The sequence below is a fragment of the Mya arenaria genome, chromosome 2, assembly GCF_026914265.1.
Source record: "Mya arenaria isolate MELC-2E11 chromosome 2, ASM2691426v1".
NCBI classification, from domain to species: domain Eukaryota; kingdom Metazoa; phylum Mollusca; class Bivalvia; order Myida; family Myidae; genus Mya; species Mya arenaria.
Genome location: NC_069123.1, coordinates 30,307,034 through 30,322,457, shown reverse-complemented (window position 1 = coordinate 30,322,457; position 15,424 = coordinate 30,307,034). Strand labels below are relative to the sequence as shown.

The 15,424-nt window shown below is 35.9% G+C and overlaps 1 protein-coding gene across 1 annotated transcript; it reads right to left on the bottom strand.

Moving 5' to 3' along the window:
- Positions 1-5,713: 5,713 nt before the first annotated feature.
- On the bottom strand, positions 5,714-12,658 carry LOC128242957 (mammalian ependymin-related protein 1-like). The gene is made up of 7 exons (XM_052960412.1): positions 12,546-12,658; positions 12,181-12,325; positions 9,866-9,976; positions 9,278-9,356; positions 8,155-8,313; positions 7,255-7,352; positions 5,714-5,971 (listed from the first exon to the last, which is right to left on the bottom strand). Exons 2-7 carry the CDS (start codon positions 12,319-12,321, stop codon positions 5,930-5,932), a joined length of 630 nt encoding a protein of 209 aa, XP_052816372.1. The 5' UTR covers positions 12,322-12,325; positions 12,546-12,658; the 3' UTR covers positions 5,714-5,929.
- Positions 12,659-15,424: the final 2,766 nt, after the last annotated feature.

Genomic DNA, 15,424 nt, shown 5'->3' with positions numbered 1-15,424 from the left:
TTTACCATCTGTTCGTCCCCGCAGGGCGGGGATTTTACTCGGGGTTGGCTGGACTGAAAGTTAAAGTCCCCGCTATTCCCCGGACCTGGGGGGCGTGGTTACAATGGACTGGTGTATTACATTTACTTAAATGTACTTACTCATCTATTATCTTTTATGGATATTTTGGTGGGGGTTTCCGATATTCGTTTTATTTATTATTAGAGTGTCGTCGACAATGCTGGTATCATTAAACTGATTGAGTTTGAATGGCAAAACTTTAAAACCAATAACAGTGTGTTTCGACAGTTTTTCGCTTGGGAGTAAGCGGTTTTCATATAGTTATAGCATTTCTAAATACAATTAAATTCTTTTTCCCAGAGATTCAAAGCAGGGGAGATAACTGTGATACAATTATGCCCTCAATCAGCAACCATCGAGAGACCTATTTTCATCGGCGTTCACAACACAAAGGACACACGCTAAATACAGCTCTACCATTATAGAATATCTTTTTATTGATTGTTTTTATTATCTAATTTTATTTTATTGTTCTAATGCTTTAAACATATGCTTCCGAATATTTTTCGGAATAGTTTAGTATGAGTTGAATAAATCTTTATAATTAAAAAAGTGTTTAAACAATGAATGTAAAAAAATCTCGATGCTGAATTGGTGTTTTAGATTGAAGAAACCTTACAAACATGCGTTGAAACAAGATAGCAATCATATTCCTGATAATGTATAAAAAGAATCACACAGATATGTCTGAGTGTACCGGTGTTACGCCTTCATCACAAAACAATCTTAGAAAGGAAGTGACGTCATACACTGGGAGTTTTTTAGGAGACTATAAGTACCTCAATTTTTGATGGCAGGCAGTTAAATTCTTTAATTCTTTCTTGGTCACCATACAACAACATTATGTCTGGTGATAGGAGTGGATTAGTCAAAGGCCAAGCTCTTGCCAATTTGGTGGTGGGGTAAAGGGGTACTTATGCGCCAATTGCAATTCTGGAACCGCCCTTGCATAGTATACATATTGGTACTGGTTCACTTCATTTTTCATAGATTCAGACTTCAGTCTTCAGTTCAGTTTTGTAAACGTGGTGGTTGAACATCATGATTCGTTTCTATTTCATTGTGTTAACTTTCAATTTACAAGCATCATTTGAATTTTTCGATTAATTAATCAGAATCGATATGTTTTACTCGTTATTTAAATGCCTAAACCATGTTAGGGAACGGAAAACCTCGGAAAATCCATCTTTTTTATTAAATTGTCTGAATTGCGCGGAACCGGAAGTTAATACATCGATTGACTAGCTCCCGTTTCATCGTCATCTTCTTAATGAAAACCGAAAGCCAGTACCAAGGGAAGCAACTGCAGCGTATAGCAACGCCAAGGGAAGCAAGTCATTCGTGTCTTTCGGAAAATGCGGAACAGGGGCTATTTTGTAACAAAACTACCATCTCATGAAAATAATTTTTACTTAATAATATATTGGCTTACACTTGGAAATCATCAATCTTTGACATCGTTATGAAATAATTAACAAATATTTAATTAACTTTACACTAGCAATACACTTGGGATATGAAAGCAATGCTCATATATCCTAGTACATACAGTATAGGTTTAACAGTTACTGTTATGAAACTAGCTAATTGTATAAAATTTCATTAATATACTAGACCTATTCTTAGGCAATGACGGGCACTCAAGCGTTTCAGTTTGGGTCACTCTAAATATTTTTGGATTCGATTTTTAATGCCAGTGAACAGAACTGTAAAAAACTTCACGCTTGTCGTGTCTCCAGCCTTTCAACGCTTTTATTTAAATAGATGATTGGTCAGCAAACGGGTCAAGTGTAGTTTAAAGATGCACTATTACTCCTAAATAAGATTTACCATATTTAATACATTTGCTTTAATTTACCAAAATGGATTTATAAATGTCGACAACAATGGTTCTTATGAAGGATACTGCGTTTAATTTGAAAGAAAGGTGCAGAAAACACGGTATTTCTACCTTATGAGACGATAGTAAATCACAGTAAATCTTTTAGCATTCACCAATCATTTAATATTTTTGCGTTTTTAGCTATAAAATACACGGTTATAAACTTGTTATCAGTATTAATATTTTCCATAAATGCATTATTTAGTAAGTAGTTAAAGGTTTATCACTCAAAACGTATGTTTGTTATACATGTGTATGTATTGATTTTGAATAAAGGTGTCACTTTAAACCTTCGGCCTACGCTCCGTAGACGGGCGCAATAACAAATAGGCTATGGAAGCGGTTTACGTATAATAGTTTCGAAAAACGAGCCATACAACACGATTGATTTACATAAGCACTTGAATTTCTGCAGATAATCAAAGCACTGATAGTGCTGAATGGCTTGAGCGATGATTCCATCTATGTGATATTAAAAACAAATCATAATAGCATGACACTCGCTCACTCGCTCTCAAGCCTATCTGTCTACTGATCCAATCTACCGACACAACCTTCCTGCCCGTTCACTGACTCACTGACTCACCACCAACTCACAAAAAGAACCCACTCACCAGATTCGGTGTATTCCGTTGGCAGCAGAATAAAACGTACACCAGAGCAAGAAACTAAACTTGTATACTAGTATATAATTATATTGTTCCAATCAACAATTTTAAGAGAACATGAGCACAATTGTAGTATACAAAAAAACTATTTCAATTCCGATCATAGCTTAAACAAAGGGAGTATAAGAAATTATTTACAAATGTACATACTTAGACCAATTATCCATAACAGTACTTTATGGAAATAAGAATCATTACCTTGTTCATAAGCTTACGACTTGGATGCGCAGGGGTTGATATTTTTTAACTTCTGCGCAAATACATAGTAATACGGAGGAAAATAACCAAGTTACCCAAGAAGTTGGAGTATGAACGCCAATACGAATTTGCAAAATCTGAGGTATATTTTAATTGATAATGATAAAGGATATATGCTCTTCCATATAACCGGCAATGTTACTTGGTATATTTCGACCATTTAACTAAGTTCACTGAAAGAGCAGTGCATGGATAAGGGAGTAAACCGCACTGAGTCAATAATGTATTGTATATCTGAATTCCCTCCCCTGTGGTGTATTATTTATAGAACTACTATGCCATATTGCTCATTGAGGTCAAACCCAGAACTGCAAGGAATTTTCCAGTTTATTGGAGAGCTCCCTTTCATATCCGCGTTTTATGCGATTGTTTAACTGCTAATAAACGCAAAATCGTTCATATATTACATGAATTTATTTTGTAAAACAAATATTTTCCAGGTATGTTTTACAGTCTGATTTTCATTGAAATCTGATACTTTCGAATATGATGTTGAACTCCACATGGACTCACGTGATTTTTTGTGGTCTAATACAAAAGACTTGAGCTAAAGCTCAAGCCTACAAAATGCGTTCATTTTGCATGAACCGGTCAACCACTCGCGACCTCTGTAGCCGCAGTTTCGCAAGAGGGACCTGTGCAATGCATATATATTTAAAACACGAATTTAAAAATCTCGATAATATTCTAGACAAACGCAAGACAACAAAAAATGGAAATATGTTAAAAATCATAAAGTTTGAATCTTATTTCTGGTGCGCTCATGCAGTGCGAACGCTCCAGGGGAGGATCCAGGATTTGAAGTTGGGGTGGGGAGGGGTAAGTTAGAAAGGGTAACCTTTTGACTTGCTCCCCCCCCCCCTCCTACTTAGAACCGAAATAAATATATTGGTTGAAAGTGTATGCGGGGGGGGGGGGGCTACTCGCCCCACTCCCGCCTTGAAATCATCATCGGCAACTACGGTACTTTTTTCCGTTTCACTTCATACACAAAGAAGGATAGCGTAGTGTTTATCGGGGGTATCCGACGGCGCCTAGACAATTTTAACAATTTCTACTCCAAAATGGTGCATTTTTTTTGCGTATTTTTTCTCCTTTATTGAAAAATAAAAAGTAAACTTGGACGATTTTAGGTGGTGGTGGTGTGTGTGCGTGTGTGTGTGTGTGTGTGTGCGCGTGCGTGCGTGCGTGCGTGCGTGCGTGTCTGTGTGTGTGTGCGCGCGCGTGCGTGCGTGCGTGCGTGTGTGCGTGTGTGCGTGTGCGCTCGTTCTAACTGCATGAACGAACGAATATTAAAAATAAAATATAGAAAATAATATCACTTTTGATGTTGGCCTTTATGCATTTGATTGTTTCCAACTGTAATATACAAGTCGTATTTGCCGTAAGGATTTGTATACGATTTTACATTTATTCGTTGCCGTAATTCGGATAACAAAAACATGCTTAATATAGTTATATACATGTAATACGTACATTTAAAATGCAACGCTGTATCAGCTACTTGTATATGACTTTAGTACATTTGTAGTTTAAATAAAAGCAGAAAGTTAGCCGTAGATATTTTCTAATTCATTCAAAATAATTTTCCATATTTACACATACATAATTTATTTGCTAAGCTTATGTCCAAAAAGCGGGATAAACTGATTACATCTGGTATGATGTCGACTTGTTGAATATTAAAACAGAAATCTGAAACTTCTTTGTCAACTGCACCCTGTACCTACGACATTTTATTTGCTATTACATCCGTGACCCCCAAAAAAACACAAAACATACTGTCGATTTGTATGTACATTATGACGTATTATATTTCGAAAATATTTACTTTATTTAAATCCATTTCCAATGACGTACTACATTGACATTAGTTTAAGGATTGATCGTAATAGTACATAAAATATTTTATTTTATTTTGCAATAAAACATGTAATATGTATAACCGAAGGATGGTTATACAGGATTTAATATTGAATCAAAACATCGCATAACAATTGTGTTGGCATTTGTATAGGTCATTGATGAACCACTTAAATTCGCGGGATTGACGGTGATTTGACTGTTTGGTCGGATAAAATACATTATATTATGCAAAGAATATTAATATCGCTTTCGTGGTGCACACCATAAGTCTTACCCGTTTTGGGCATGTTCGCAAAATTGGCCCGCCTTCACAATTAAACGTTAAGATATTATCGTGAACTAAGCAGGGACTTTGAATCCACCTGATGGGCCTGTTCAATGAGATTAAAGGACTTTAGGCGGTAACATTTTTTTGTCTTAGATAATCGAGAACCGTTCCGTTATCTTTCACTCCACTAACAGTATAATGCTCCAGTCAATTGTAATATAACCACGGCCCCTCAAGTCCAGGAAATAGCGGGGGCTTTGACTTTCGGTACAGCCAATCCCGGGTAAAATTCCTGCGGGGGACACACTGCTGGTAAAATCCCCGCCATATGCCCCCGCACCCCTAGGACCCCATTGTTACGGCCCATTTCCGCCCTCACTCGGCACAGCGGGGCCACCTAAAAGGTAAAACACGACCCATTTCCCCCTGCTGTCCCCGGTATACCCCCGAACCGGGGGGGGGGGGGGTACAATTGACTGATGCATTAGTAACGAGCTTGTTTTCACCTGTTGAATTCAATAACAGTTTTCGTTTAATTATTTATAAATTTACATTTGGAGTAAATAAATGCATTTACGTCTCCTGTTTTAGTTTAATCAAGACAATGTACGTGCCATAAACCTGTTCTAAATATTTCTTGTAATTATTTTAAAGAATGTCGATGTGCTTTACGTTTATTGTGTAGATATGTACATGTATTATATTGTTCACAAATGGGACTGAAATAGAATATAATTCTAGTACAAGTTACCAGGTTGTTGTCCAAAATCGTTTTTGTCAGTTAGAGAGCTCTATCACAGCTGCAATGTGATATGAATACACAACAAGCCTTTATTTGTCTTCTAGTTTATTATTAAAAAAAAAGTTTTATTGTAACTAAGATTACACCTTGAACAAACGCATACGGGTACACGACACTCAATTCTTTCAATAAAGATGACTTCTTCTCCTCCGGTAAATTGTCTGCCCCTGAAATAGAAGAACGAGACATGGGGTGGTATTCAACACTGTTATTAATTTGATCTAAGAACGATGTAGCTAATCGGATTGCTCGATATAAATAACGGACCTATACAGACAATTATGTTATCCAATACTTTTCTAAATTGGATCTAAGAATGATTAAGCTAATCGGATTGCTCGATATAAATAACGGACCGATATAGTTCAGATGTTCAGAACTTTGTTAGAGTTAACAATGTTGTTAACGTCGTCATTGTTAACTTTCAAATCTTTACTACTCTGTAAGTTTAATGGATACACTTTTGTTACACAGTATTGCTAACAAGACTAAAGACAACTATTTTAGCAGTAGATTTTTTATCTAATTATATGAGAATATTTTTTTTTTTAAATCACGTTAACAAATTTTGTTGTTTGCAATTTTGTGTGGGCATATGATAATCGAGGATTTTTTTCAAATGTTCTGCTTATTTTTTATTTATTTTTTAGATCGATTCTGACGAATGCTCCAACAAACACCAAATAATTTTGAGTCCAATTTCGTCGACGAAAAGAAAACATTGCGGGCTACCCCGGCCTGCGGCAGAGATATGCCCTCTCTTTTTCTGTAGTCTCTAACATATACATGAACGCCCGGTGGCACATGTCCAAAATACCAAATACATAGCTTAAGGCAGTTGTAAAATATATATTGTCTTGTAGGGCAGTGTCTCTTGGCTGGTGATTGTATGGCCTTGATTTGAGTGCCTTTAAAGCTGCACTCTCACAGATTGACCGATATGACAACTTGATAAAATGTGACGGAATAAGCCAATTTTTGCGTAAATGTTTGACAACCGGTGACATAAGACTGCTGACAAAAGATCAGATCACATTTTTTTTTATTTATTTATTCGACTATCGATTATCGATTCCACTCAAGAAACCGACTATCGATAGAAGGATCGGTTTCTGACAAAACATTTATTGTGATTTTATTCTTGTTTATTTATGCTTATATTATGTGTATGTCTGAAGTTATTAAGCGTTGTTGTTGTATTCGTTCATATTGTTAACGACAATCACTTCCGAATAAATAAATGAACTCAAAGGTGTAAATTGGCGGAAACTAACCGAACGCAAATAAAGAGAGGAAAGAAAAAAATAGCTCGCCGGTCATATCGATGATCGATTATGACCAAAAACGATGGTTTACCGCCAATTTCAGGCCCATCAAATCATTTTTCGATTCAAATCGATCATCGGAACATCGCTACTTATATGAACATCGGAATACAAAGTATACGCACCAAGGCCTGTTGTTTGCAGATGTCCGGCACCACGAACACAGTTGGGTCCTTGATACCAAGATTGATGTTATTGAAATCCACACCGGACAAAAATGAAGCTGAAAGACCAAAAACGTAGTTTACTGTCAACAAAAGCATATATTTTCAGGCAAAATACATGTATGTGTCTAAATGTATTTCATATTTGACTTTCTGCGTTTTCGAAATTGCGTAACACAAATTCGCTTTGTAACAAATATACATGTTAATATTTTAACAAGTGATTCCTGTTTTTTTTTTTTGCTAGACATGAAAAGTAGAAGTTGATTAGTGAATAAATGAGTATGGTCTAAGATATTATAAAGACAAACATTGAGGCGAATTAAAGGAAAGAGTGGTTTGACAAGTTTTAGGAGTATTTTTTGATTAATAATGCAATCTGTTTAACATAAGACAAACCGTTACTACTCTATATATATCGATACATTTAAGACCGGTGTGTGTGTGTGTGCGTGTGTGTGTGCGTGCGTGCGTGCGTGCGTGCGTGCGTGCGTGCGAGTGTGTGCTTGCGTGCGTGCGTGTGTGTGTGTGTAACAAGACCACAATCATGAATGCTAAGATCAGGCATGATGGTGTGTCCGAGGTCTAATGGTATAATACTTGAAGCCAGGGGTTTTCGGTTCAATCCCCGCATACACACTAAACAACATAATTATCATAATCTTCCAGGAGGGACGATAATTAGGTGTACCGTGTGAAATCGTGCTTGTGTACTACGCAGCCTTACCTCCCCTGGAACAGACGCCCAAATGGATGGTCCGGTGACGTCATGAAATATACGCACAACACATATGCGAGTATAATGCTATTGCAACGTGTTTCACAGTCGTTGTCAAATAAATGCACAATAGTTTCACTTACTGCCTTCCCTTGTGCCATACGTGAGTTCAGAAAGGGGTGTGCAATTGTCTGTAACAGTCATGGTTAGGGAAGTTCCGTCTGCCAGGTTCCACATATAAGGGGTGACCAAAGCTGATTGCTGATGTCCGAGTATAAAGTTTGTCCCTGCTGTTGCATTGTCTGTTTTAAAAAATGATAGTTCAGTACAAACTGGAAGAAGAAGATTTAGTTAAGCTACATTATATATAGTAAATTTACATATCAACTTCCATTCCTGAAATGTACGGCCTTTCGGCAATTGCGACTATTTTTCGATGAACGCAACATCTTTGGATAGGTTCGGATCGCGAGTCATCGCGTATTAACATAACTAGCGTACGATTATCTTCTTATTGTTTCTATTGTCAGCAGGCCACGAAAACCTTGAATCAACATGTTAAAAAGTAGTAATGTATAAGGTTTTTAAATGAATTGCTGTCATTAGCTTTCAAAATTTACGTTCAAACGTGATTTTTTTTCGGGACTATTTTTTGCCCGTAGCAATAAAATGTGTAAACCGGTCGGGTTGTTCTTTTAACAAAATGGGTGAGAAAGAATACCTGTAAGGTGTTCTTAAATAAGTTTTTTAACAATTCTGGAAAATCGATGATTTGAACGCATTTGGGCTGGTTATAGTACGCGTAGAGTCCACTCCACACACTTCAACGAGCCCAACTGCGTTCATACCTCGATAATCAATTACGCTATTCATTCCATAAATAGGTCAGGTTCAGTATTCCTACCACATCTTATGTCATTTCTTAACTTAAATGGATTTCTTTAAACGTTCATAGTCAAATAAAAAGAAAAGTTTATGAGAAATTCGAATAAAATTATGTTTGTTCAGTAACATCAATAAAAATGAAGTATTTGACACTTTTTTAATTTATAATATCAAATGACCAATAAGATACTTAACTTAGAAAAATGACTTAAGTAGGGAAACGATTTAATTGATGTATGTTGTCTGTGTTTTATCAAAATAGGATTCTCGGATAATGGGCTAATCCCTGGAGTTTGGAATTGCATCATATGTAATCATTTATTTTATCCAAATTCAGCCAAAACGAGCGAATAGTTGATAAAACCTGTCTTATTTAAGTACCTGGTATGCAGTTCCTGTTATCCCAAGAGCCAAGTTTACCGCCTGTGCACGTTCCGTTATGAATAATATACTGCATATTCTGAAAAGTAGTCCATGGTGCTTTTACCTACACGTGTTCAAACTGCATTGCACAACATAGGAGTTTAATTGTAACTAATTAAAAGGATAATATGAGTAGTTAAAAGTTTAATTTGAAATATATTTAGAAATTAAGGATGACAACGAGTCTCCGAATATCTGGTAAGTAACTGAAATAGCTGAAAAAAATCTAAACGCTTATCAGACCAGGCGCGTAGCTGCCTATACGCGTGTACGCGGCTAAATCCTCATGATTCTGACAAAAATAGCAACAACAAAACTGGCAAAGTTTCAGTATGCGTACTTGACTATATGATTAAAAAACTGTCCATTTTCCAGTACTAAATAAAGCACCTCAGAACGCCCATAATGCACCAGATTGCACCATGGTTTTCAAAATTTTCCGAGGGGGCATGCCTCCGGATCCCCCTACCACAATTATGAATCTACATGAAAAGAGGGCTGGCTACGCCACTGCCGACCCATGTCAGGGGGGATAGTTGTAATTACCTCATTATAGAGCTGAATAAGTGTATATGTCTCCGTGATGTTTCCTGTTTGCAGTTGTTCAAGAACATAAATCCTTCTCCCACTCGCATCGTACGAAAGTTGAAGGTTACCCTGTGGATAGGAGAGAGATTTTTTAATGTTGATGCTCTTTAAGATTTGTAAACAATGTCTTGTAATAAGCTCTTAAAGCTGCACTCTCACATATTTCCGTACGAAAATTAATGTGTTATGGCTAAACGCGTTACTAACGGTTTAAGAAAAATGCATAAAACATAAATTATTACACTTGAAAATAAAAAAAATATGCCATCTGTCTTTTGTCAGCAGTCATTTTCGCATACATTGGCCCATTCAATGACAAAAAATAAAAATGTTGTCAATCTGAGTATCCTGCTTTGTAGTTTGGGTTGTTTTATTATAAAAAATGGACTCTAAATGGCCCTGGGCCAAACAAACGAATACACAGGAAATTGGCCCCTACTGTGACACCAGTGCAAATAGCAGGAGATGCACAGCAGGGGATTATTATGCCAAACATTCCTTAAGCTAGGCCTTTAAGGCAATAACATAGCAGATAGACAATCATGAAGTTATAGACTTATGCATTAGGAATGTCACATTTAGCTGGTGTTTAAAGGTCCACCTACTGTCAATCATCTGATACTCACTGCCTGTGTCAGATTTTGCGTTGACAATGTATCAGCCAATAAGTTTGTATTCTAAATCAGTTAGATGGTCTGAAGTAATATCTTAATAATTCAGAAGGGCTCGTTCCTTACGCTCACTCCGCCTATTCTTAATCATTAAGAATTTAATTCATGTCATCTAACTTTTAAATAAACTAGGCTTTTAGGCGGTACATGCACGTGTTATGATATCATTACCAGGTGGTGGAGTGTAAGCTTATTTATACGTGCACTCGGGCCTTGCCCATTTCGGAGAGAACTCCGACCAGATTGTTAGTCATTTTGAGATTTCGGAGCATAGTGCACAGACAGAATGTAACCCTGGTTAGAGCTACCCTGGTTCTTTAAAGGGGTTGTACTCCGTATGATGAAATAGCAAACAAAACAAAAAAATGTCGAAAACTGACATAAACTTGGTATCGATGTATACAATGCATTGAAACTTATTAACTAAAGTAGCACATAGTTTTCAATTAATTTATTTTTTCGCAGTTTTTTCGTATTTTTCCATTAAAAAAGATTACTAGGTATGTCAACCTAGTAGAATTCATTCCTTATGCGTGATTGGCTAGTCGATGTTATCACGTGATATTACCAAGTTAGGTATATAGCTTAAATATTTCAATCGTTTAGAGTAAGCCTTCGTAGCACAGTGGATACAACACTGGGCTGCAATTTTGGCGACACCGGTTCGAACCCGGCCTCCGATTCGATTTTTTTTTACATTTTGGTATTTTTTTACAATTATGATATCAAAGAGTAAAACATTTTATTAAATAATTGTCCTGAGATTCGTTACAGAAAAAAACTTTTTTAACGTCCCTCCCGGAAAAAAGTTAGTATTTTTTGTGTCGTGAGACGGGATATGTGACTCCTGGATTGATAGTCAATAGTGTCGCTAGACCACTGGCACCAGATTTTCAAACTCAATCATATATATTTACAGTACAAAGTGCATATATTTTTTAAATAGATTAAGTTAGATTTTTTTTACATTTTTAGTATCATTATATTTAGTTTGGAATTATAAGAATTTTTTGGATTTTTAAAAAACAAATGATTGAGTTTGAAAACCCGGTGCCAGTGCACTTAACCATGGATCCACCACTAATTGTCACGATCAGTGTGTGTATACCACGTGATAAATTACGTCATATATGCTACGTCGGAAGGCAACAATGAAGACTTAAATCAAAGATAACTTTTCTTGTACAACACCATTTTAAATGAACCAAAGGGCAGTCTATTCCTCTTGAAGGGCCCCGCATTTGTTTTGTTACCGAAATTTGATAACGTCATTAGTTTCATCAAACACTTCGACAAACCTGTTTCCAAAATCATGTTTTGACAGTGCTACGTCAGACGGCCGTATTGTGAAAAGGTTTGTCGAAGTGTTTATAGAACTTAACTCTCAATCAAACTCCGGTAAAAGACCGAAGGTGGGGCTCTGTAACCTGCGTAGACTGCGCTATGTTTCATTTAAAATGGTGAAGAAATAGTGAAGTTATCTTTGTTTAAAGTTTTTTTTTCAAATCAAAATATTGCCTTCCGACGTAGCATTTATGACGCAATTTATCACGTGGTATGCACCCACTGATTATCTAGGCTGAAGAATATAATACCACGCACCGTTGTAACAGACGTATGGCCCTCGTCATCAGCGCTTCCGGTAACAAGCCCTTCCACACACTCGAACTGTGAGGGGAAGCAGCAGTTTTTCACCCCTAAAACCGCGGGGGTGAGGATCAGTAACACAAAAAGTTTGTCCATTGTTCTGTAAAAAATAAAGATACAAAAATGACGTCGGGAAACGTTTGTAGCCCGTACATTTTCAAATGGATAAAACGCGTACTTAAAGAAGGCATTCAAAACGTTTTAATTTACCACAAATAAACAGGAAACTATTTTTGCAATATATGGTTAAGTACAACATGGCAGTTACCAAAATCATTGTTCATGAAGTTTTTGAAGAAAGTAAACTAATATCAACATACCTTCAACAGCGTTCGTGAATAAAAGAGACACACTAAGTGGAAATATCCTCTTTTAAAAAAACCCGTCCAAGTTCAGAACTTCATCAAGAAAACAATCTCGCGATAGTAAGCATATGATACCACGTAACGACATTCTAAGACAACGGAACTATGCTGTAGTCGCGCAATAGGTACGGGTCAACATCGGAATCTGCTGATAAAATATCGCACTATAGTAACCGCATCATCTCACAGCAAACGATTACATAGACACCCGGTTCACCTTAACCTATATACTTACATACGACCAAAATCATCAGTAGGAGAACCATATTAAAGCAACGATCCAGTTTTTTTCTGATAATCAAGGTGCATTATTCAGCATTAGTAATTGAAAAATAGATCATTGTGGTGAAATGGGATGAAATCATTGCGCTCAGAAAAAACAAAGATATATATAATTTGGACGAAATAATAGACTGCAAGAATAGAAATGATGTTAACATAGATATAAAGCTCGTGGCGGATTGTCCTCCCAGATATGTATTTCGGGAAATGTTATTATACACATGCTATAGACTCTTTTGTTATTATACACATGCTATTGACTCTTATGTTATTATACACATTCTATGGACTCTTATGTTATTATACACATTCTATGGACTCTTATGTTATTATACACATGTCATTGACTGTTATGTTATTATACATATGCTATCTTGACTCGTATGTTATTATACACATGTTATTGACTCTTATGTTATTATACACATGTTATTGACTCTTATGTTATTATACACATGTTATTGACTCTTATGTTATTATACACATGTTACTGACTCGTATGTTATTATACACATGTTATTGACTCTTATGTTATTATACACATGCTATCTTGACTCTTATGTTATTATACAAATGTTATTGACTCTTATGTTATTATACACATGTCATTGACTGTTATGTTATTATACACATGCTATCTTGACTCGTATGTTATTATATAAATGTTATTGACTCGTATGTTATTATACACATGTTATTGACTCTTATGTTATTATACACATGCTATCTTGACTCTTATGTTATTATACAAATGTTATTGACTCTTATGTTATTGTACACCTGTTATTGACTCTTATGTTATTATACACATGTTATTGACTCTTATGTTATTGTACACATGTTATTGACTCTTATGTTATTGTACACCTGTTATTGACTCTTATGTTATTATACACATGCTATCTTGACTCGTATGTTATTATACACATGTTATTGACTCTTATGTTATTATACACATGCTATCTTGACTCGTATGTTATTATACACATGTTATTGACTCTTATGTTATTATACACATGCTATCTTGACTCGTATGTTATTATACAACTGTTATTGACTCTTGTGTTATTATACACATGCTATTGACTCTTATGTTTTATTATAAGATATTTCGTAAAAAAAACACTTTTATGGCATTAACAAATGCCCATTTTCATTCAAAGCTTTTGTGACGTTTTCACTTCATCGAGAAAGGCGCCTGCAAATAAAAAAGGGCAGACAGCTGAACCTACGGCAATGAGAAAGAGTTCCATCCCTTTATAATTATTAAATTTCCTCAAAATTTGTTACATTATTGTTTAAACAGAACCTCCTTCTTGTGTGTTTTCCGTGTGATGACAAGTATTCTCATAATTCTTATAAGAATACTTATGTGTATGTGAAAATACCTTTGGAGCTCCATGCGACAACCTTTTTCGAGATCATTTAGCGAAGGGCAATAACTTTTGTTACACGGAGTAAAATGTCACACAAATTGCACGTGTACAGTTTCCCATGCTGACCAACAGTCCGTCACGTGTTTTCTTTTTGCAGACACAAATATAACAATTTAGCAGTAAAAACAATGAAATATAAGTATGGTAAGACATTCTAAAATGTTTGCTATGTTAACGTTAGCTTAATCTTAATCTTAATGATTAAGAATGGGCGGAGTGAATGAAGCTAATTCATGTCATCTAACTGACTTAGAATACAACATCATTGTTGACAATAGTCATTGCAAAATCTGACGAAGGGATTGTGTATCGGATGAGAGGCAGTGGGCGAACCTTTAAACACCCGCGAAAGTTGAAATTCTTAATGATAAAGCCAAGTTCCTAATGATTGCTTATCTGCAATTGTATTGGCTGTAAATGTAGGTTGCATTCTAATGCCAGATACAGAACATATATCTTGTCACGAGTTCTGCAGGGTCGGTATCGTTCCAGTTGCAATATATACTGAAGGCCCTTATATATAAATGAAGTTTAACATTGGCTGATTGGCACAAAGCTGACAATTTGGAAGTACGTTGTGCCATAAGTCAGTGCAATGGATATTGTGAATGAGCATTCAACACACAAGATGTTTTCAGTTTTCTTAAACGTCAATATTATTCATAGAAGTCAAAAGGCAATAATTCTAGTTAAACTTTATGTAGAACAAAACCCTTCTTTTAGGATCCCAATTTCTCCCAACCCAGATAAGAATATCAATATATTTGGCCATGCTTGAAATCCTTATTTTGCCAACGGGAAATGATAAAAAAATACTTGTATGAAATAAATGAATTAAAATACAGTTTCGCTACATTTTGTTTAACTGGGGTGGAAGAAAAAACATCTACCATGGCCGCTCGTGTACGATAGGTTCATCCCAATCAGTATGCAGGGTTGGGATGAACCTATCGTCAACTCTCATCCATGGAAGATACTAAAAGTCTGATTAAATTTGGGATCCTTCCGTAGTCATCCAAAAGGTGTCAGTATCTTAAAACATTAAAACAAAATAGCAAAGGGCTATAATTGACTTAAAAAATATACTCAACACAAGATCCCTCCTTCACGTTCATA

What these genes read in the sequence shown, in the direction of transcription:
- LOC128242957 (XM_052960412.1), bottom strand. Translation starts at nt 12,321, where the DNA reads ATGGACAAACTTTTTGTGTTACTGATCCTCACCCCCGCGGTTTTAGGG. An exon ending in GCCATACGTCTGTTACAACG is followed by an intron (nt 9,977 to 12,180) that starts GTGCGTGGTATT and finishes TCCTATCCACAG; the next exon opens with GGTAACCTTCAACTTTCGTA. An exon ending in GTATGGCACAAGGGAAGGCA is followed by an intron (nt 7,353 to 8,154) that starts GTAAGTGAAACT and finishes TTGGTCTTTCAG; the next exon opens with CTTCATTTTTGTCCGGTGTG.